Source organism: Dicentrarchus labrax, unplaced genomic scaffold (assembly GCF_905237075.1).
Source record: "Dicentrarchus labrax unplaced genomic scaffold, dlabrax2021, whole genome shotgun sequence".
NCBI lineage: Eukaryota > Metazoa > Chordata > Actinopteri > Moronidae > Dicentrarchus > Dicentrarchus labrax.
The window spans coordinates 7,768,322-7,791,694 of NW_026136715.1; the positions used below are offsets into that span (position 1 = coordinate 7,768,322).

Here is a 23,373-nt window from a genome sequence, read left to right on the forward strand (position 1 = left end):
CTAATGTACTCGTCAGCTGCCTTTATCAGAATTTATTCTATTTATTGCCAAGTAGGTTTTCACATAAAAGGAATTTGCTATGGTAAATTGGTGCATTATTATAAACATAAAGAAATATAAATAAAGATAAAAACAGAATAAAAAGACAACATATATAAGAAGAGAGACAATATGTAAAATATAACCGTTATTTAAATAAATGGATTCAAGATCTGTACAATTTGCAGGAATGTGCAAGATAGCAGTGTTATATATACTGATATTTGTCCAAGATATAACCCAAGGGATGTGCATTATGTAACACATAAATTCAGGGTGGGTGGTGGGTTTAAGAGTCAGTTGGGGTCCTGGGCCTCGTTGAAAAGGCCAGCTGCAGACGGGGAAAAAAACTGCTCTTGTGGTGGGAGGGAGAGCGAATGATACGCTGCAGTCTGCCCTTGTCCTTGGCTGTGGCAACAGCGTACCAGATGGTGATGAAGGAGGTGAGGATGGACTCGATGATGGCAGTGTAAAAGTACACCATCGATGTCTCTGGCAGGTTGAACTTCCTCAGCTGCCACAGGAAGTAAATCTTCTGATCGGCTTTCTTGGTGAAGGAATTGATGTTCAGCTCCCACCTGAGGTCCTGGGTGATGATGGTACCCAAGAAGCAGAAGGACTTCATAGTTTCATCTGTGGAGTCATACAGAGTGATGGAAGCTGGTGGGGCTGGGTTCTTTCTGTAGTCCACATCCATCTCCACTGTCTTTAGAGTGTTGAGCTCCAGGATGTTCTGTGACCAGATGGTCCATTTCCCACCCGTACACAGACTCATCTCCACCAGAGATGAGCCCAAAGAGTGTGGTGTCGTCCGTGAACTTCAGGAGCTTGACGGACTGATGACTGGAGGTGCAGCTGTTGGTGTACTGGAAGAAAAGCAAAGGACGCAGCATTGGGGAGAATCCGGTGCTGATGGTCCGTGAGTCAGAGACCTGCTTCCCCAGCCTCATGTGCTGATTCATGTCAGACAGGAAGTCTGTGATTCACCTGAAGGTGGAGTCAGGCACACTCAACTGGGAGAGCTTGTCCTGTAGCAGAGCCAAGATAATGGTGTTGAAAGCAGAGCTTAAGTCCACAAACAGGACCCTGAGGAGTGCAGCGGCTGGGAGGATAAAGTGCTGGGTCATGTTTAATGCATCGTCTACAGACCTGTTGGCTCTGAATGCGACCCGCAGGGGGTCCAGGAGTGGGTCAGTTATGGTTTTGAGTTGGCACAGCACAAAGGCGGTGAGTTGTGGAAAGGCCCAGGCTCCTGCTGAGCTGGGGGTGGGGGAGTTAGTGAGATGGAGCCGGTAGAGTTGTTATGGGGGATGGTGTCAGGACTGCTCCCGCTGTCTTTCAAAGTGAGTCCTTTGAAGGCCTTCTCTCATCCAAGCAAAGAGAAGAAACTCTGAAGCTTCACCCAGCCATGTCTCCGTTGTATCTGGCACCACTATTGTCATCTGAAGGCCATGGCTCCTTCAGGTCTCCAACCACTAATTAGCAACCCGTCTTGCTAATGCGAAACTTCAAAGATATGATAATTCGGGGAGACGTTTAGTTGTTGCAGCAGCACAAGGAGAGAAATGACTACAGATGGATGGAGAAAGTAAAAAATAAACAAGAGGAAGCATATAAAACTAAAATAAGAATAAAGGTAAAGATAGATAACAAATTAAGAACAACAAAATTAGGTAGGTAAGTGACGTGAATTGGTGTGATTAAAAGCAGCAGAGTCAGCAAGTCTAGTGCAGAATACATCAGACTAATATATAATATGGTTAAGTAATGATACTTAATAGCTTAATATTTCCATTTTATGCTACTTTCTACTTCTACTCTACTACAGGCAAATATTGTTCTTTTTACTCCACTACATTTACATTACAGCTGTAGTTACTAGTTACTTTACAAGTAAATTTTTTGAACATATTAGTTTATAAAATATAATATATTGGTGTATAGCTCTTCATCCATCCTGAGCAATTAATGAAGTAGATTCAAATTAGCTCCAACTACAAAAGCACCGGTAATAGCACAACAGTCACAGTGGCAATCGATTTCTCCTTTTACTTTTAAAACTTGAAGTACATTTTGTTAATACAACTTACATGCTTCTACTTAAGTAACATTTATAATGCAGGACTTCTACTTGCAGTGGGAGTAGTTTTACAGTGTGGTATTTACTTACAGTAAGTAAAAGATCTAAACAATATATAAATATATATCTATATAGAACTACACTAATGTAAGTGTCCCTCAGTGTACAAAGGTCCTGAATGCATTTTGAAAACTAAACAAAAAATTAAATTACTTTCTGTCCCATATCAATAGATGTTTGTTATGATGACCATAGATACAGTCAGGTCTATGGCTATGATTGGCTGCAGGGACCCCGACCACGCCCCATGAGGGCGTGGCCAAAGTCGAGGCAAGGCTATGTTTTCATGTGCCAGCCTGTAGCGACAGCAGTTTGGGTGTTTTTAGGGGTGTACAAGTTCCAGCTTTAACAACGAAATAATAACAAAAATGTCTCTTAAGACGGTGGGCGCAGCGTTAACCCGCACACTGTGGACGAGAGGAAACACGACTCCTCCGATAGTGCGATCCCCCAAAGTGAACAGACTTTCGACCACATGCAGGGCGTCTGGGGAAAGAAAGCAGGGCCTGGGAAAAACTAAAGAACAAAGTTGCAACACGGACAGGCCCAGCGAGGACGTCCCCTCTTCCAGCGAGCTTCCTCACAGATGTACCACTGGGGATAAGAAGCGACCCAAGGAGCCCGTGGGTGCCCCCGGTGTTACCGGTGTAAGGCGGCGGTCGTACACCTCCAGCACAGCTCCAATGGACAAAAGGTCCTACCTGTGGGCTCGTTACAATGACTTGAAACGGATGGTGCACGGTAAGCAGAGGGGGGGTCCCCGAGTGTCCCTCAATGTATATTTATAGTACGCCAGCATCCACGTCACCATCGTCAGCGATGTTCCTGTCAGTCTCTGGTGAAGACATTTTGTTCATTCGTTTGTTTATCCGCTTTCCAAGTAGCCACATCGGGCAGATGGCACGTTCATGCTGTTGGTTCATCCGTGCCAAACGCGTTTTAGGATAAAAGTTTAATGAAGTGAAACAGCGACAGTAAAGCAGAAATTCCTCTATCAACCAGTGAGACACAGACAAAGACAAAACGCCTGGGTGTATCAGACACGTGTTGTTTTGTTTTTTTCCAGCAATGCATTGTGGTGAGGTGATTTGTTAAAGACTTTGGATTTCATTAACCGGCAATGACTGATTATACTTCAGTTAACAGACCATATGATCAACAGTTTTGATAAGTCAGTATTTAATAATAAGGCACCAAGCACAAGTGAGAGTGAATTAATTTAAGTTTAATTAAAGCAGGTATGAAAAGATGTTTGCAGTAGGAAAGTTGGAAAAACATTTTACAGGTTATATGTTCATGTGTCATTTTAATGTTTTAGTCAACAGATAGTTTTGGCCAATAGTGAAACATGGCTGTTTAGGCTAGGGCAGACCACACTTTATTCCCCCCTGGTATAGGGGAGCTTTCCTAGGACAGAGGGTGCTAATTTTGATTTTGGGCTAAAATTCAGTGTCATGTCATTGCTGCATTTCCGAGTTAAGTATTCAGCTATTTGGAGATGACAGTTTACTAACTGTAAACAATATTCCAGCTATAAATGAAAATACAGGAATTTCATCTGAAACCTTTTAATGTGATCAAACTTTATGGCACCATGGAGTTAAATAGAGTCAGTTTTGTATCAAAATACATTTCAGATCTATTATTATTCTGTCCATATACTTTTAGTGTGTTATTACAGTTGGAAGAAATATTATTATCCTTATATGACAATATTGGTGCATACTAAGCAGATAACATGATTAGAAACAACTTTTTAAGCAAAATGTATGTTTCTGATGTATGATTATTATTACTGATGCAAACATACAAACATTTTGATGTTGCAGCTTGTCAAGGTGGAACTGGACTTTACCTACTTTACTGTTATCTATAGCAATACATCATCATTTATTAACTGATCATATGTTTTTATGTAAAATCTTCATCTGTATGTGAATCTATAGTCTCTAGTTTATAGCTGTTAGAGAGTTAAAAGTACAATATTTGCCTCTAAAATTGGGTGGAGTAACAGTATGAAGTTACATAAAATTCTAATTGAGTGCATGAATGTCCTTTAGTTAAAGTCCTCCACTGGATACATGGCATATTATTATTTTTTCTGTGTAATAAATGTAAATGTAGTTTATAATATTCATACATACAGTAACTGATGCAGTAGCAAAGCACAGATTCTAACATGATGGGTTTTAATTGAAGCTGGTCATGCACTCTCCAACTGACTTGTAATTTCACAGAGCTAATGTTTTTAAATGTGCACATGGAAATACAGACATTTCCAGTTGTAGAGTGATTGGAGAGGGAAACCAGCCTCAGGGCCGGTACATGCATTTTCTGCCCAGCTGCAGTCCTCATTGAACTGTTCCAGGACAAAAGGCCATGGCCCACTTTCTCCTATAGACAGACAGTGACACAGCGTTGTGCTCATTTTCCAGTCAGGGTATTATAGGCTGTCTCAGGAACAGATTGTAAACAGTTTGTTTAATCTGTGCCCATGTGTTAGCTGCATGACTGTTGTACTTATCAAAATAGCGCCCAGCAAAGCTGATAAAGTCGATAATGAAAATAAAACCTCATTACAAGAGGTAATTTTCTCACGTTAACAGCTCCCATTGAGCAATAAATTAAATTAAATGCTCTTGATTTTGTAAGGGCTGTACAAAATGTTCTTTTTGGACTGACTTAGTTCAGTGAGGAGTCCGTTGAAACTTCAGAAGCACACATTACGCAACCTCCGATGAGCTCGCCAGCCACACTAGATTGAAAACAGCAGTGGAAATGACTTCTTTCCTCTCTGCAGAAGTGCGTAATCAGCATGTTTCATAATAAAAGAGAACATTAAAGTTTGGTTGCTTTACATTAAAATATGAATCAGACGTGAATTTCCCCTCTCTCAGATGAAAACGGTGACGTGAGTTTTATTCCCTTTTTTGCCTTGTCATTGATGTCTGTTTGATTTGATCAGCATTTGACTTATTTCATCTGAATGGGGGTTTCCCATCTGCTCTCAGACGTTATTCCTCCAGGTGCGTGTAACCTTCTCAACTCCTCCACCATCTACGCTAACAATGAGGTCAACTTAGCTGAAGTGGACATCTACGGCTTTGACTATGACTACACGCTGGCTCTGTACTCAAATGCCCTGAACACAATGATCTATAACACAGCAAGAGGCTTCCTAATTGAACACTTTAAGGTGTGTTTTACAGTAGTTGCATTAATCTTATTGACATTAGAAACTGTTTTTAAGGTTCATTCATCCATTTTCTCCTCCTGCCTGACAGTACCCCGAAGGCATCTGCAAATATGATTACATTCCCAACTTTGCTGCTCGGGGTCTTCACTATGACATCCAAAAGGTAAATTCTTTGAAATCACAAATTTCTTGTTCCAGGAAGATAAATGTTTTTATTTCCCTGTATAGATAATAAAACTACCCCCCCCGCGTTTAGGGCCTTTTGATGAAGATAGATGCCTTCCATTACATTCAGCCAGGAACGGTGTATCGGTAAGAGGCTGATGCTGTGCTGAATGTATGTTGCAATAATTTATTATCTCTGCTGCTGGAGTTTAAATCATGTGTTTGTATTGTCTTCAAATTGAATTCTGTATGTGTTTTTAAGCTCGAGTGCATTAATTCATATTTGATGTTTCCAGGGGACTGAACCCAGTGCCAGACGAAGAGGTCCTTCAGCTCTATGGAGGGACATACCATGTCCCCCTACAGCAGGACAGTGGCTTCTATGGAAAGGTGAAGGGTGTTCTAATAGTGTTCAGTAATATTAATACATTAATAACTGGGTAATCTTCATCAGGCACTTCATTTGAATGTTTGTAATAATTTTAAACAGTTGGGTGGAAAGTGTCGCCTATTTATTATAGTTATGGCACTTTTTATTCAGATATTTTCTGGATGTTTCTTCTGAGTGAAACACGTGTTTGGCACAGATGGGAAAGCTCTTCTTAACTTCGTGGACACATCTCTTATAATCTCATCCCGCCACTCTCAAATGTGGATGTAGTTCAGGATTAAATCTCTGACAGTCCTCAGATATTTCAAGTGTCTGGCTTTGGATGGCTTTACTATTACATAAGTCTTGATGTTGAATTTTGTAATCGCATTTGTTCCATTGTCGTCATGAATCAGCTTGAAGGCAGTGCTTCCTGTCCCTAAAAAGCTGGCTTCAAGAACTCTTTGTGCAACAAAGTAATTTGTTTTTGTTATGGCGTTTTTGAAGCTGCACTCAATCTGCCACAAAAAGTAGAAACCTCTATTGAATCTGACAGTCACAAATGTTAATCTGACCTGCTAATTAGGAGCAATTTAGACTCTGATGTTTTGACTCGCGCTCAAATATTTTTCGGTCCATCAGACCTTGTAAGTGTTTTCCTGCAGCAGGAAGTATGCCTCTCCATCTTGTTATTCTCCTTCTCTAGAATAGTTTTGTGTGGCACTAATCTCATTTGGAGACTTGGCTCTGTTTTCCGGGTAGCCTCTTAGTGGATAGCTGTTGTAGTGCAACGGTTTCAAATGTCACTCAAAAGACCATAGAGGTACAATAATGTTAATTTTACAAGTTTGCAAACATTTACTGCATCCCTCGTAAACAAAGTATCATATCAAGCATTAAAATGTATTTTCTATCACAGGGACCAAAGGTGAAGCAGTTCATGGACATTTTCTCCATCCCAGAGATGACTCTCTTGGCTGCGGCAAACGATTTTTTCATCACCAACGACATTGAATACGATCCAGTTCACCTGTTCAAGGACGTCTCGGTGAGTGTGGCCTCTGAATCTCACGGTATTAAATATGACACCATATTTTTATGTTGTGGCCTCGCCCTGTAGCTCATACTGAGAAGCACACTGATCTGTTGTATCTGACTGTTTTCACATACCGTGATTCTTCAGCTGGACGCTCAGGAATCTGCTGAGCCCAGTAAAAGTTTTGCAATGAACAAAGAACAATGTGTCTGCTATGTCACCATGATATCTGCTTTGATAAAAAGAAATGCAAACTGTTTGAGGTCTGTAGTTTGGAGCTATCTCTCAGCTGGAGATGCACATGCTGCATCAGAAAAAGTGCTGTTAAATTGTTGAATAGCACTGATCTTTTTTTTTCTCTTTTCCATTTATTTAATCCTCAGGAAGCAATTGGCATGGTTCACCTCAAAGGCTACATGTACAAATGGGTGATGGAAGATCTCGGTAGGAAATCCTTTTCATCAGCGAGCCAGCACATTGCAACATTTACAGTCACACTTTGAACCACTGAGCTGTCCTCCTTCTCTTCCTAGATAAGTTCATTCTGAGAGGAGAAGAGACCGATGCGGTTTTGCATCGGTTGGTCAGTCAAGGAAAGAAACTCTTTCTCATCACCAACAGTCCCTTCAGCTTTGTGTAAGTGTTAGCTGTCTTTGGCCCACGTCTTCCATGTGTCCACTCTGACTCACAACGAGGCTACACTGTTCTGTTGCAATCTTGGGTTTTTTTGTCGTGTGCGCAGGGATAAAGGAATGACACACATGGTGGGGAAAAACTGGAGAGACTTCTTTGATGTGGTCATTGTACAGGCAGATAAACCTCACTTCTTCACCGATTGTATCAAGTAAGTGTCTCAAAGTGGTCATTATCTGATTCAGAAAAGTTTGAACCCTAGTAGAGCTAAACAATCTCATTGACTCTTACAGACCTTTCAGGCGGTTGGATGGTAATGGAGACCTGCGGTGGGAAAGGATACAGAGTTTGGAAAAAGGACAGATCTACAAACAGGTCTGTATCACTCTAGGCTACTGTTAACCTGACTCTTCAATTGGGAAAAGCCTTCAGTGCCGTTCTTTGCTTTTCTTTCAGTTTAGAAATACTCTTCAATTCTGATAGAACTGATGCTAAAATTTACGCTAACCTCCATGGGAGCCAGCAATGTTGTTTCAGTAATAGTGTCTTCTAACTGCATCGCACCTAGCGCCCATCCCGTAGTTGCCAGGATGCAAATGCATAGACTAAAGCCAGGCAAGATGGATTCTTGCGAGTCCATCTGCCTCGCAAGGTTAGGCTACTGTCTGTCTTATTGAAAGAGGAATGTTGCCTTGTGTTTGAGCTGCATCTGGTCCTCTAATATCAGATATTAGGCTTATTTCTCTCTCTTTCTATTTGATAGCAGAGTGTAGTTGTTACATGTTTTTACTTGTTGCATTCTGCATGCCTGCTTAATGTACTAATGAGAATGGTTTGTGGTTTTCTTTTATGTTTCAGGGAAACTTGTTTGACTTTCTCAGACTGACAGGCTGGCGAGGTTCAAAGGTTCTTTACTTTGGAGACCATCTTTATAGTGACTTGGCTGTAAGTGTCAATGCATGGTGATGCGGTTAAGGATCCACATTATTAGATTTAAACTAACTGTTGTTATTGTGATAAAGGAGATTTTTCTATGTATTTAGTGCACATTATTTAAGATTTTTGGGGGGATTTTCAAGAAATGTCATGGGATTGATGATAAAAATTACTGAATTATATGATGATAATAATAATAATAGTTACAAACTGTGGTAACTAAAATTTGCCATTACACATATCAATACCTGTCAAACACGTACAAACAAAAACATACAGAATCACACACTGCCAGATGTCCACTTTCTCTGTGTATTGCATAATTCTTGAAAAGTTCCCATGTGTCATTTGGGTAGGGGCGGAGGGAGCTGCAGGGTGAACATTTTAAACACCAGATGGCAGTACAGACTGAAATTGTTTCAGTAATGTAGAAACAATGACATGGATTACTGTGTAGAAGGTCCAGGGACATGTTGACAGCTAAAATCATATATCTTGTTTATGTACTACTTTCAAGTAATTGCTGAGTAGACACACAATCAGCAAGGGAGGAAAGGCAGGCAACGTTTTGTATAGCACATTTAAAATACAGGCAGTTGAAAGTGCTTTACATACGGTGGAGAAATGCATTAACGCAACATTTAAAACGCAATAAAAAGCCAAATAGAATCAATTAAAATACAGTATACTGAGATTAAATGAGATCAAATATAAATAGACAAATATAGAATAGATCAGAAGAACAGGTATGAAGAGGTTATGATGCCCCAAATTCAATAAAATAAATAAAAGTGTTGTAGAGAAAGCAATTTATCAAAGCCACTGGAGAGCGTCGGAGAGTTTTTAAATTAGATCGGTTGGGCCCATTGCTGATTCCCTGTGTGTGGCAGAGTATCTGAAACCGTTTGATTTGACTCAAGGCACTACTACCTGACTGCTTCCTAAAGATCTTATCAGTCTACTGGGTTTATGTTCTTAAAGCAGGTCAGAAATATATTTTCCCCCAAGGTTGGTAGGTGATTTAAAAGAAACCCTCAGCAACACCAATGAAAACATCTAGAACGGGTGAAACTAAAGACACCTGATGATGAAACTGGGGGTGCTGTTTATGTTGCTTTGGATGAAATTCCACTCAAGTTTTTCTACTGTTTCTCTCTTAAATCAAGATGCATGCTTATCCTTGATGGATCCTTGTGGTATACTACTATTCATCATTGTACAAGCCTGAGTGTGACAAAAGCATTTTCACTTGTTGTGGTAGGACCTGATGTTGCGACATGGCTGGCGTACAGCAGCCATAGTACCTGAGCTGGAGCAGGAAACCAAAGTGGTGTGCACAGACCGGTATGCTCTGAACCTCACCTGGCTGCAGGCTTTAACCGGCCTGATGGAGCGTCTACAGGTGAGGTTAATCCCAGGATTTTACAGAACGCTTACTCACCAAAAGAAAATGCAAGTCTCAGTCTTAAATGTGTTAAGGGTTAAAGGACACAGATGTTGACATTTCATAGCCAGCAGTTACTCATGCTTGGTAAGCCACAAATTGCTAAATGTACTGACGGCAAGCCACAATCTGCACACTCATTTCCAGCTGTTTCTCATTGGTTCTTAACTGGTGTGATGTCATGTTGACAAAACATGGTGGGAAAAAAAGAATTGTCCAGTCACCAAGCTACTTCAGTCCATGTGTAACTTCTGTTTTCAAGCCCTGGTTGTCTTATCATCGGGTAGTGTGAAACTGAATGACTGAAGCACAAAAATGCACTAAACTCTGGTTCAGAACTATATGTGTTCATAGGTTTGTCCTCTTCATTACCCTAGACACACCGGGACCCGGAGTCAAAACAGGTTTTTCAGGAATGGCAGAGTGAGAGAGAAGAACTCAGGCAAGTACAATTATCTTAATCCTCCACTCAATCTAATGCACCACCCAGTGAACCCAATGGTCCTGATTATATCATGTACGGTGTATGTCCTGGTACATTTCTTAAAGCACTTGACTTAAGAGCAGTTCTGAGTTGCTTGTACTTTACTTTAATTTTATGGTACATTAACTTAACATTTAACATTTACATGACAGCTGTAGTTATTAGTAAGAACCTCTAATGAGCATTTAAAATATGATGCTACAGTAATTTATACTGCCCAACTGTATAAATTAGCTCCACCTCGAACAGCTTCATGATTAAAACGCTGTTTACATGTTAATGCATCAGCAATAATAATTTAATAATATAATATTGACAAGGGCAATTCTGGCTGCATAATGAATACTTTAGATAGTTGAACTTGAGTATTTCTACAGAGTAGTATTGGTACGCACATAAAGGATCTGAAAACTTCTTCCTCCACTAAGTGTATAAATTCATGCATACTTAAAATCATATTAACGTATACCCTACCCTTTTATGTCGCAGGGTGATGACAAAGAACTTGTTCAACCCTCAGTTCGGCAGCATCTTCAGAACGTGTCACAACCCCACCTACTTCTCCAGACGCCTGTGTCGTTTCTCAGACCTCTACATGACCTCCCTGAGCTGTCTTTTGAATTATGACCTCTCGTACACTTTCTACCCACGCCGCACCCCTCTGCAGCATGAGGCTCCTCTGTGGATGGACCAGCTCTGCACAGGCTGTATGAAGACGCCTTATCTGGAGGAGATGTCTCACATACGATGAGCACTTTGCTCTCTTTAGTGACTGTTAGGATTTTATATTTTAGGTCCGGTTAACACTTGAGAATGCCTGAAGCAGGGTTATGTAGCAGGGTTTCTTTTTAGCTAAGAAGGTGCCGCACAACTCCCTCCACAGGGCAAAGCATTCCTGTTGCACACTGTGACCCACTTCCACGATGAATTCACTAGAGGGTGCTGTAGATTTAGCTGCTGTCCGGAGAGCATGGTTCAATTATACATGTTGCAGTACAAGATTGACAGATACTCTGGTTGCTTCGAGAATAAAAGGGATGTGGAAAATGCTGAACGACATTAAGCTACCATTGCACAATTAAACATTGAGCTACAATCGCACAATTAGTACAAATAAATAAGTACAATCTGACATAATCATGTGTTGATCTCTTATTAACCCTCTTATAAGCTATGCATCACATTTTAATGTTAAGAGAAGCAATTTGTCTTAAGAACTAGTACAGCCAAGCTGAGTCTGACATTTAGTTAATTAAATACATTTAGTGTTTTGTGCATGTAGAGCATTTCTGTTAAATCGTCTTCCATTTATTTGATTGGTGGTGTGGTTGCTAGGCAGCGCAGCATCCATTCATCACCACTGTACTCAGCATTACAAACTCATTCACTTCCAGCCGCCCGTCTGAAGACAACGGCACAGGTACTGTACTCTCTGCAGTCGGGGTTTTATTCATATTCAGTGGTTTTTATGAAGTATGTGTGTACTATAGCTGGAGCTGGATTCAAGTAGCTGGGAGAGCCAGTACAGTGATTTCGGTTTAAGTTTTGTAGATCTCAGCTGTCCCGTGTAGGAATCAGTGGTGTGGCTGCTTGTTAGCACTGTACAGCCCGTATCGCTGCACGGGCGTTTGTGTTAATGAAACTGCGCGTTGTATGTGGGTAATTATTAATGAACACACGCATGAAGTCACTGAAATCATTAATTAATTGTTGCATGGCAGAAATCTTTATTACTCCCCTCTTCATGGATATTTTTCTGCCTCAGTACCAAACTGTAAGATTCAAAAGTTAAATGCCGATTGTGACGTGGGTTATTTTAGAAGATGTAATTTTTTTCTCTCCACCATATTTCCTGAGGAGTATTTAAGTAGGGAAAAATGGGATAACGTGCCTTTTTGGTGACCTGAAAGTAGAAATACTCAGATGTCACTGCAGATGTGTCACATATGGGTATTTTTCACCCCACTTTGTCAATATGAAATATATTGGATGGCACCCTTAGGGTCACCTCAAAGTAGGGCTGGGTAATAATTCACTGTTTGTCCATATTAGTCATATCTTGGCAAAGCTCTTATCGACATAATGAGGTTAACGGTCCTCCAGTCTAAATGAAAAATCTTAAATAGGTCTATCTTCCAAGAAAACCTTCCAAGCATGGAAGGGTTTAATATTAAATTTAAGTCATTATGAAATAATGCTCATAGGAATTAATACATATAGGGCCTATACATTATTCATCAAATCATTTTTAATTGTAAAGTTTTATTGGAGAGATTTTTCTGTCCAAACTGTCTGTTTTGATTGAATAATGACTTTCTCTGATGACATTTTATTTATTAATGTCACTTTTCCTGACAGACCCTACATCTGTGCCTTTTATTTAGTATGGATTCCATTTTTTAAACACATTTTGACACTGTTTGACATTCACTGATTAATTGCACATCAGCATTTCTGTTCAGTGTTTATAGATTTATCTGACATTTAATACATGCTCAATCTTCCAATGGAAACTTGCAAGACTTCTGTTTGTGTATGTTGTTTCAACCTCCTAGACTGCATCTTCTTGCACCTCTTTTGGCACACTGCTCTTTGGCTGCATGTTGCATTGAGTGTTGAATTCTCTTTGATAATGTTTTTTTGGGATATCACGCAATCTTCACTGTGTTTGTATATTTAACTTTCCCCACCGTGGTAGATTGAGAATCCTATCATAATGCTAGAATACATTACATAAGCACCAAGAAATACAATTTTAGGTAGTGTAAAATTAAACTATGTGAGGGAAAGGGAAGATTTAGAGCTATAAGGAATAATCTGATACCAGTTTTCTAGAAATTGGATTCATCTCCTTTACCGGCAATACTGAGGTGAGGGATGGTTCATTGTGTGAATTAATGAGATATCTCATTCTGAGGTCTGAAAAAGAGAGGGTATCAGTTCAGTTTTTGTCTTTTTTTGGTGTTACAGTATATCCCTTGGAGTCTGATTTTATTTTTAGATACATTTCCCTGACACCAGCATCATGTTTTAAACTCTGTGATACCCAGTCCCAATACTGGTATCATGCCATATTGATTTCGGGTGGCTGATGATCATATAACTATATAACTATTCAATATAGTTTTGAATTGATATACACCATGAAGAAAAGTGCTAGAGGAGGTGTTTGAATGTTGTTCATGTGGTCTTTAGTTGTGCATCTGTGTATTTGCAGGGCTGACTGGTGTTTCAGTCTATTTCATGGCCGCCTGCCTTCAGTGAATAAGCCTGCACCTGTGCAGCACAAGCTGCCAGGACTAACTTTTTTTCAGAGCTTCTGACCTCTTTAAATGTGTTAATGTACTTGGTAAGAAAGCAAAAAAGCATTTTTTTTCATATACTGAAAAAACAAGTGAGTAGGTGAGTAGGAATTAAAAAAGTTAAAAAAATCCTGTGTTTTATATGCAATATAGACTTACGTCAATTGAAATAGACGTCTGTATATGACAGTCCCTAAAATGAAATGATTACACAGATTTTAGTCTTCTAAACTCAGTCCTTCCTTTGGCAGTGAGATTTACCCACTGCACCCTTGCAGCCCTTCATCCTTCAGTGCCTCCATCCTGGATTTCTCTCCCTACATTTGCAGTTTTATTTCTTCATCCTTTTCCCTTTATCGTTCTATCCTTTCCCTTCCTTCATATCTTCATGCTTCCAGTTGAGTGCCTCTGTGTCTGTCACTGTGTCGACTGTGGGAGGCTGTACACTCAGTGGTTTGTGTGCTCTGGCAGCCGGTCCCTCCCCACAAGCAGACTCTTCTATTATTAAATGTAACGGGATCTTTACTTTTACAGCTGAGCAACGTTAGGCTCTCTGCTCAGTGTAGGAAGATTTCTGTGTTGTAGATGATACTCTTCATATGCTTTGAAACTAAAACACTAGCCCCACAGAGAAAACAGACTTACATTGTTTTGTTGTATTATCATTCTTGTTCTTCTGCAAAAGCATTGTAAAACCACTACATCTTTGTTAATTCATGATGTTTATATTCCTCTTGACCGACCAACAAAGAAAAAGCAGATGGGCTAGGCTCAGTGGGATTGGAAATCTTAGTTTTGGCAGTCTGAGACGATGAGGAGTGGAGAGAGGCCTCAAGTCAGCAACCAATTAGCCCCTGCCAATATCCTGGAGTGGGGGCAGTTTGAATTCACTGTTGTGTAATAATTAATCACATCTCGCATGATAGGCAATTAATCTGTAATAAATAAGGTTAAATCATAATGAGCCCAAATTGTTTTTGTAGCTATTTTGACTTTTGGCTGATATTAAATGAATAACATGTCACACTGGAGGGAGAGAACTGATTTACCTGTGGCAGTGATTGTGCATTTATCAACTGGATGTATAACTGTGAGATATGCATTATGAATGAAGATAAATCTTTCATTATGGGGCTTCATTTGTGTCTTTGTGATATCACATTGCAACAAAGAGAATGGGAAGAAAAGCTAATCTGTAAATTTTAGTACATATTTGCACCATTTCCCAAACTTCACATCTATTGCACATGTAAGGACTTAAAATGTGCAAAAATACTCTAAATTGTGTAAATGATAGAACAAAATGATTTAAGACTACTATGATGGTCATAAAGTGTGTCATGGAAATTACGTTGGTAATTAGTTACCAAGTAAAACAACAACCCACCCCTCTTGGGGTGTATATCAAATCATTTTATATTAATAATTTGTGACATTTCCATACAGATACATTGCCTTCACAGTAAAATTCAAACAATATTGAAATACTTATCAAGAGCCTTACAAAATCCTGTTGGTGTCCTAAATACTAATTCACCGTATTAAAGGAGCAATGATTTAGCATCACACCCCTATAGCATTCCCTGACTCTGACTAAAATAGATAAAGCAAAACCAGAGATATTTTCTTTTTATTCTATGCGTTCTTCTTCCATATCAAAAGGTCAAAACCATTACTCACAATGCAACTCCTGCTGACAGTTAGGTTGAAGATTCAACCTTCTTCTTTTGGAGCCACAAAGGCTTCATACAACTTTTTCACATATGAACTAACTTACATTTATGTTCATCTTTAAAAGTCCAGTGAGTAACATGTAGAAGGATCTATTGACAGAAATGGGATATAATATTCATAGGGATGTTATGTATGTATGGGAGTTATCACCTGAAAATAAGAATTGTGTTTTTGTTACCTTGGAGTATGCACAGCGATGTATAAAGAGAACTGGATACAGCGTTCGAGGCGGTGCTCTGTTCATTCACATGAAAGCTGTTCAGTGGCGCATGAAGCCAAAGACGACACTTCCTGCTGCACAGAAATTATCCAGATTAATACGGACTCCTCATCCTCTATGGGCTACGGTGGCCCGTAGAGGAGCCCTCTGTTAACGTCAGTGAGGATACATAAATGAGTCTTGCGAATCTTCTAGACTTTAAAAATGTTATTGGACCAAATGGATCAAATTCGGATAGTGACGCGAGGCATTTCGCAGGGGGTTTAGATGCTTGAAAAAATGTATCCATTACCAGGTTGTCAAACAGGTGAAAGGTGTTCAGTTAGTTGCAATCTGCATTTTCACTGCTAGATGCCACTAACACACTGGTCCTTTTAGACTGTTTGAAAAAAAAATTGTGGTTGACCGGAGCTTCAGTTCAGTCTTTCCTCACCCTCACCTATAGCTGTTTACCTGCTTTTATTATGAGCTATGATGGCTACACTGTACTGAAATGCTACAACAAGGCTAGTTACCAAAACTAACAGACACGGCCATGTCTGTTTTCAATATGTCTTTACTAGATACCTCTTTTAAAGGTTCTCTTAAAGTTGTGGAATTGATTGACTTCCACTTTCACGGGCTAGTCCGTGACAAGCTATTTACCTTATCTTGTGATGTATGATCAGGGGTATTTTGACTAAAACAGGCATACAATTATCTTGTTTACGGGGACAAAGTCATCTATTAAATCACTTTTATTATTCTATAGTCTTATATGCTTCAGTCTGTAGTTATGTAGCCAATTGTTTTATTCCTGTGACTTGGACCTTTTGTTTTATTCACCTCAATAACTTATTGAAGATATGGAAAACCTTGCAGTTTCACCATTCACAAACCTCCATTGTATATTAAAGAGACCAGGAAGCCACAGAACTTCTCCCTGTCAGTTTCCACACGAACGTTGCTAGATTTTACATTGATTATTTATATGCTGGTTTGTGCAAGGTCATTGGCTGCTCCAGAGACACTCTATTCTTTCATCATCATACATATAGGCTCTGTTGGCACTGTGTCAAGCATGCTGTGAAGATGCTCTCTTTAGTGTTGAAATTTACTCTCTCCTGCACTCTCGCCCTCCCACGCTATAGTCTGTTGTCTAATATGTTATTGAACCCTTTTGTAAATTACAGCCCTGTATGTGATGTCTGAAATACAAGCCTGCACTGTAATTAACATAGTCAGTGGGTCAGGGATGAGAAGCTGCATTAAATGAAGGCGTTTGAAGCTGGAGAAACTGACTGATGAGAACATGGAGATAGAATGGTTTATGTGATTGGACAGCGGTGATTTTATTAGAAACTAGATTCTGCTTGTTTGGTTTTTTTAACCATATATTTACCCCCTTTGTCTCCTATATTGTCACTGTGTTTTATTTTCTTAAGTGATTTCTTAATTATAGAGCTGTCCCAGTACTTTTTCAGGCACAGTAAAACAAAGAACATTTAAAGCTTCATGGTGATACTTCTATTTTTAGAAGTTGGATGCATCATTTCCCTCCCTGTTGAATTATTCATCTGCAGACTGCATTTGTGTGCATTCTCTGCTCTGAGAGGACCAATGCAAACAGCTTATTAGAGCGAAAGTGTACTGTCTCTTTGATGGGCTTTGAATGAGTCACCCACTCTCTGCCTCTATGCTTATTCTTGATGTTCATCACAAGTTGCCTTTGTACTGTTGCCCGTTTAGTAGTTCCAATACCTACCAGAGTGTTGTTTTACTCAGCGCTATATCTCACTTCGATCCCTCATTTATGTTAACCGTATTAACATTCAGAAAAGTGTCTTGTCATAAGTGTAGTATATTGGACCTGTGGCTCTCTGCTTTCAGGTTTTATTTACTTTTATTTTAGAAAAGTCTATCCTTCAGCTTCATCTTCCTTTGATTACGGAAGACTGGAGAGACACTGATCCTGAAAAAACAACCATTACTAAAAAGTTATTTTCAATGTGGCACAGCTCTTCACTAGATAGTCCAGCAACAGAGTTATCCCTTAATTAGGTTTCAGTTTGATGCAGTTGTGACTTTGTTTTATGGTGTTTATAAATTACAAGCTAGAGAAGCCTTTAGATAAAAATTAATTAGAACACTACAATATTTAATGGCTTCATTTTAAAATGCAGGGCATGTAGCCCAGTACTGTAAAAGTTACACTGAAATATTGCTGCTGCAATACAAGGTTTGTATGAACAGGGCTGATGTGATATGTGACTATTGATTTATCCTTCTCGCTGGCTCTGTTTCATCTATTTCTCTGCTACCGGTTTTCAAAGCAAATGTACAAAATTGAACTCATTAATTGCAAATTGAATGACTGAAAATGTAATTAGCGTAAATAATACAAACTGCACTCTATTGCACTATTCATAGATTCTGGGATTGGATTACTTAAAAAATGCTGGGAAAAAAAGTATTTCATCCTTTCATCAGGCACCAAAAGGCTATGAAAATTTCCATAATTACACGTAGCACTTAATGCATGCTATGTTAGGTAATTCTACAACCTACTGCAATTTAGCTTTCAGTCATCATCTGGAACCATTTGTTCAGGATAATTACGAAAAGGTTATTCTTGATTAAGCATGAAATCAACATAAATGACAAACACTACGTGTTGTTCCTCTCTATAATGATTTCATATTGTTTCTTTTCTGCACCGCTGAGCTGTATAACAGATAGGCTAGATAGAGGATAGATACAAGGGAGGGGACCCCACACAATCTGGTATTTGGGGTCTCAGTTGGATGTGTTTTCTGCAAAAAAAACTGCCATGATGACAAACTTGCAATGTAACTTATACATCAGATAAGGATTAGCTTGGTATGAAGGTTGTCTCTATTGCAAGACACACAAACACATTCTGTGACTCAGCACTCCTGTCCTCTCTTTCACCAGTCTACTATTTACTGGGTGACACATGCAGACCTTTGCCTCTATTTTCGGAGATACCTGCTGTCCCCCTGCAGAGGCTCTGACCTCCCACACACTCTTCACTCCTTTCGGTCTATGTATATCTGGCTGATGACATAAAATAGATGTGCAAAGTCTTGCATTGCCTCATGTCCTGACACAAGACATTAGCATTAAAGAACAGAAGTGCCTAGCAAGATGTTTTAGGACTTTTTTTAATTGAAATTTTTTTAATGCAATTACTTACTAAGTGTCTTTTTAAAGATTACCCTCAGTCTTGCTGTCTTCTTCTGGCCTCTAAGAACCCCTGAAAGGGCCTAACCTACAAACCGCAATCAAATCATGCGTGGAAAGAGCAAAAATGTATGTTCAATAATTTAAAAAAGTGTGTTCGATGACAATAATTCAGTCTGTCTGCCAGCAATAGTAACAAAACATTTGTTGCTTTGGAAATCTAAATCCTAGCACAACCCTAAGACCAAAGATAATGTGCATTAGCAGCTAAAATAAACATTCAAATACTACTTCTGTGGTCCAGGAGCCAGATATCTAAACTTAAAAAGGAACTGTTATTCTTCTTTTGCATTTAATATGCAAGAAAATACTACTACCTTGAAATATTTGCATCAGAAGCTTAATGTGAAGAACAATTTGAATCAGTTTGTTTATTTAATTTACTATCAAAATCCCTTTTTTGTCATTTTTAGGAATTGAAATAGGTTTGGGTTATAAAGACTAATTTGATGTGCATTTTAGCTTTTCCTCAAGTGTCTCGCGAATCTACCATACTTAAGTTGTTAAGTAAATTAGAAGACAATAAGATTTGTCTTGGAGTAAATTCTATACCTGATGATATAGTAAAATATGATTCATATTACAGTGTCCAGGAGAGGGCAGTGTTACTCTGCATTCTCATGGCCATCACTTATATCAGTAATAAATGCACACACGTAGACTTACTCTTTATGCCACTTAATGCCACTCACAACATAAAAATACACACTTTCTTAACCAACTTTCTTGCTGACCTTTCCAGTGCAAACGTTTCTGGAATACACAGACAGCTAATATTGAAATGGTCAATACTGCAAGAGTGGCCAGTGGAAACGAAAGCTATCAAATATACCATTTCCACCGTGAGTTGAAAGTAAAGGAATTAAAACTGGCCCTTTAGCTTTTTGGCATTTCTCCACCTGCTGAGGGATTTAAAGTTAAGTCTGTCTCTGGTGTGGCGAGGCATCTATTGATCACCTGGCATGGAGACAAAGTCCTTCCCAGTCTCAGAGAACCATCCATCACGGAGCTGCCTGGGACACAGCGGAGAGATAGCATGGCACTGAAGATCCATTATAACTGAAATAGATCTTGCTCTGCAGCAAAGATCAATGAGCAACATGTCCCTGCTGTTTCCCTCACCCTGCATCGGATCATAATTGTCTGAAGAAGATGGACTGTTATGATTCATTGATTTTGAGGCTAATACTTTAAAGAAGTCCTTATTAAGTTCACATTATTATTAGGTTATTTGTAACCCCCTAGAAAATTCAAGATGATGCCATTTATAATTCAGAAGTGAGGCAACCTGATGAAAACAAAAACATGCATAATCTCCCTCGTCACCTCCTGATTATAGCATCTCACCAATTAAATGAAAAGAATGGGAACAATATAGGGAACTGATAATTGCATTCAAACCTCAACAGAGTGGAACGTAAAGTGGAAGAGGGCTCATTCGATTGGAGCACATTGCAACAACACCTCTTTTCTTCTAGCGTGTCCACCATAATATCCTTGCCCTCTAATGAGAAGCTATGAAAGGCCACAGTGTGTGCGTGAGGCTGTTTGTAGCGGCTCCCAGGGGCCTGAGGGGCACATGACCCCATTGGGGGGAGGAGGATGGTTCAGTGGGCTCGCTCCATTCCTCCCAGTCAGACAGTCAACAACCCAAGCCATACTGTAACTTCTTTTAAACTGTGTTATTTTGAGCCGTCTGCTACAAGTCCAGCCTCCAGTGTGTACAAATCCAGCAGAGGATGTGAAACAAAATTTTACAGAAACGGAAGAAGTGAGAAGGAGGGCTGAATTACAGAGCAAATATAATATTAAACACCCCTTCAGTTCCTTTGAAGTGACAATAAAGTCAAGTGAAGTAATAGACCTTCCTCTGTTCAATGTGACTTGACAGGCGATTTGAACCATCCAAAACTAACAAATAGCTACAGCTTTAAATAATTACATCTGCCGTGGCTTCGGTCATGCCCTCTTACGCTCAGTCAGCTACTGAAATTTAAAAAGTGTAATGAAAATGAAATGCTTGCAGAGATAAGGCTCAGCTTATTTCCTCATGCTTCAAAGCACAATTGGCCTTTGAATATTCACTCCCTTCAAATATTTGTATGGCACCCCTTCCTCGGCAAACTCACCCTCTCCAAATATGTGTATGTGTACTCCTTGTTCAGGCAAGTATCTGGAAAATATTTAGAATATATACACTGGCCATAGGCAGTGTGTTCATGACGATACAGTATAAATATTGTGGAATGATTTACCTCGTTCTTTAAGGGGCTTTTCACTCGACTCCTGCCCTTTTAGAGAAGAGGTCCTCTCCAAACAAAAACATTGACTGCCTAGCCCCCTCACATTGGATACTTATAATTATAATAGACTCTACTAGGTAAAAATAATTGATCATTTAAAAGTAATTATGCCTTTAAAATTTTGGTTGTTATTTTTTATATTGTTTTGAGCCTGTAAGGACATACGAAGAAATGAATACAGTCGGACTGACATCAAGGAATTAACCAATTATCGCAAATGGTTACACAGTTAGATTTGGCAGGAAAAGGCTCTGCTGTTTGAGGGAGCTTTCAATAAATCCAAACAGTAATGAGGATTCTTCTTAGAGAGCTAATCACCCAAAACTACCAAAATTATTGGAGCACATTAGACCCCCAAATCAACAGAGCCAGTGTGATCCAGAATCCATGCAACAAGCACGTTTCCTTTTCTAGCAAAGCCCCAAAGACAACATTCTGACTAACTTCAGATAAACATGGTATGAGTATCCTGATTCAAGGGCAATTAATCTAAACTAAATGTACCCAACCTGTGTGAAGCAACAGCATGTTGCGATTTACTTTAAAGGTCCAGAGTGTGACATTAAGGAGGATCTATTGGCAGAAATGTAATATAATATTTAAAGGTGTGTTTTCATATAATCACCGGAAAATTCCTTAGAATGAGACGCTTTTATGTACAGACCATCCATGGAGTCCACCATGTTGAACCGCCATGTTTCTACAGTAGCCCTGAATGGACAAACCAAACACTGGCTGTAGATGGGCACGTTTTATGAGGCCACCGTAGTTCCTCCTACACAGTTCACAGGCCGTTCTCAAATACAGATGTGTTCAACTAGTTGCAATCAGCAACTTCACCACTAAATCTTACTAAATCCTACACACTGGTCTTTTAATTTGACGAGTAACAAAGAAAATGAATACACAGAGATTCAGCAGCAGAGCAAACTCAACAGCCAGCAGTACAACATTCTCTGAAAGCAGGCAGAGCCATAAAAGGCAATAATTCACATCACAAATTGTATCTGAACGGCAACAGCAAAGCTAAAGCGAAAAATAGTCAACAACAATTCAGCAAAAACTAGCTTGCTTGAAATGAAAGTACAAGCAGCACAGCAGCAGATAACTTAGCTTAGACCCTGGCATAGTGGCAAGTTGAAATCCGGTGAATAGGGTAGGAGGGGTCCGACCGCAAACACAGGAAACTCAGCTTCTGTCCTGGAATCTGAAGATATGGCTTGACATGGTTTGACAACCAGCTGACCACCGTGGATAGTGGGCAGCAGAAGATTATTTCATTCTGAATAAAATGAGAAGCAAGGACTGTGGCAGGTCTGCTGCAGCAGCAAATTACATTGGCATCAGCAGAGTAAACAGTGATAGTATTGGGATATACTGTATATATATATATATATATATCATTGTCCAGCATATTGCATACAGCTGATGCCGATCAGTCAATACAAGCACAACTTCAATACTCTGCCTGAACCAAAGCTATGCTTCATTTCATTCATGTTTTTTTATCATCTATTTCAAAGATCCCTCTCAAAAAAATAATTTTTTTAGTAACCAATATTATTTGTAATGTAATGTTTATCTGCCTCAGCTTTTAATGATGCAGAGTTCTGCTGCCAGGCTACTCACCAAAACAAAAGCATTTTTCTCAGGTTACTCTGATATTGGCTTTGTTTCCCTCCATTGCTGTCAGTCAATACAGATAATTTTTTTTTTTAAATCAAAAATATTTCTCTATAACATTCATTACATCTTTTTAATTTAAAGGTTTCAAAATACTGACATCAACACTTGAAACCAGCGAGAATAGCGCAATCTAAAACGTCTGCCAAAGCCGTAAGAAGCTGATGGAAATACATTTTCAGGTTCTTTAAAGTAATATTAGTTACAAATATGGGCCAGATAACACCCTGTCCTCAGAGGCCTCTCGAGTCAGCCACTGGATCTTCTGTTCCAGACTCCAGGTTAAAAACTAATGATTATCCCTGTAGTGGCTCCCGGGCTGTCTTATTTTCCTCTCTCTGGAGAGCATGTTGTGCACCTTCCATGAAAAGTGCTAAATAGATAAATTGTATAAGTATTTGCCCTGCTTTGAAACTGAGAAAGGCTCAGAGAATAAGCAAAAAAC

General features: G+C 39.3%; 2 protein-coding genes across 2 annotated transcripts in view; both read left to right on the forward strand.

The window, feature by feature from the left end:
* The first annotated feature begins 2,463 nt into the window (after positions 1–2,463).
* On the forward strand, positions 2,464–11,580 carry nt5dc2 (5'-nucleotidase domain containing 2). The gene is made up of 14 exons (XM_051424699.1): positions 2,464–2,920; positions 5,191–5,375; positions 5,464–5,538; positions 5,632–5,687; positions 5,837–5,930; positions 6,830–6,958; positions 7,330–7,390; positions 7,480–7,582; positions 7,689–7,790; positions 7,873–7,954; positions 8,438–8,524; positions 9,777–9,917; positions 10,337–10,401; positions 10,933–11,580. The coding sequence occupies exons 1-14, from the start codon at positions 2,548–2,550 to the stop codon at positions 11,192–11,194; spliced, it is 1,815 nt and encodes a 604-aa protein (XP_051280659.1). The 5' UTR covers positions 2,464–2,547; the 3' UTR covers positions 11,195–11,580.
* Positions 11,581–11,711: 131 nt separating this feature from the next.
* The window catches only part of LOC127377080 (rap1 GTPase-activating protein 1), a 55,874-nt gene continuing 44,212 nt past the window's right edge, over positions 11,712–23,373 (forward strand). The window contains exon 1 of the mRNA XM_051424691.1: positions 11,712–11,863. The gene's annotated coding sequence lies outside the window, so the exon portion shown is untranslated. The remainder of the gene's footprint in view (positions 11,864–23,373) is intronic.

What these genes read in the sequence shown, in the direction of transcription:
- nt5dc2 (XM_051424699.1), top strand. Translation starts at nt 2,548, where the DNA reads ATGTCTCTTAAGACGGTGGGCGCAGCGTTAACCCGCACACTGTGGACG. An exon ending in ACAGTGGCTTCTATGGAAAG is followed by an intron (nt 5,931 to 6,829) that starts GTGAAGGGTGTT and finishes TTTCTATCACAG; the next exon opens with GGACCAAAGGTGAAGCAGTT. An exon ending in AACAGTCCCTTCAGCTTTGT is followed by an intron (nt 7,583 to 7,688) that starts GTAAGTGTTAGC and finishes TCGTGTGCGCAG; the next exon opens with GGATAAAGGAATGACACACA.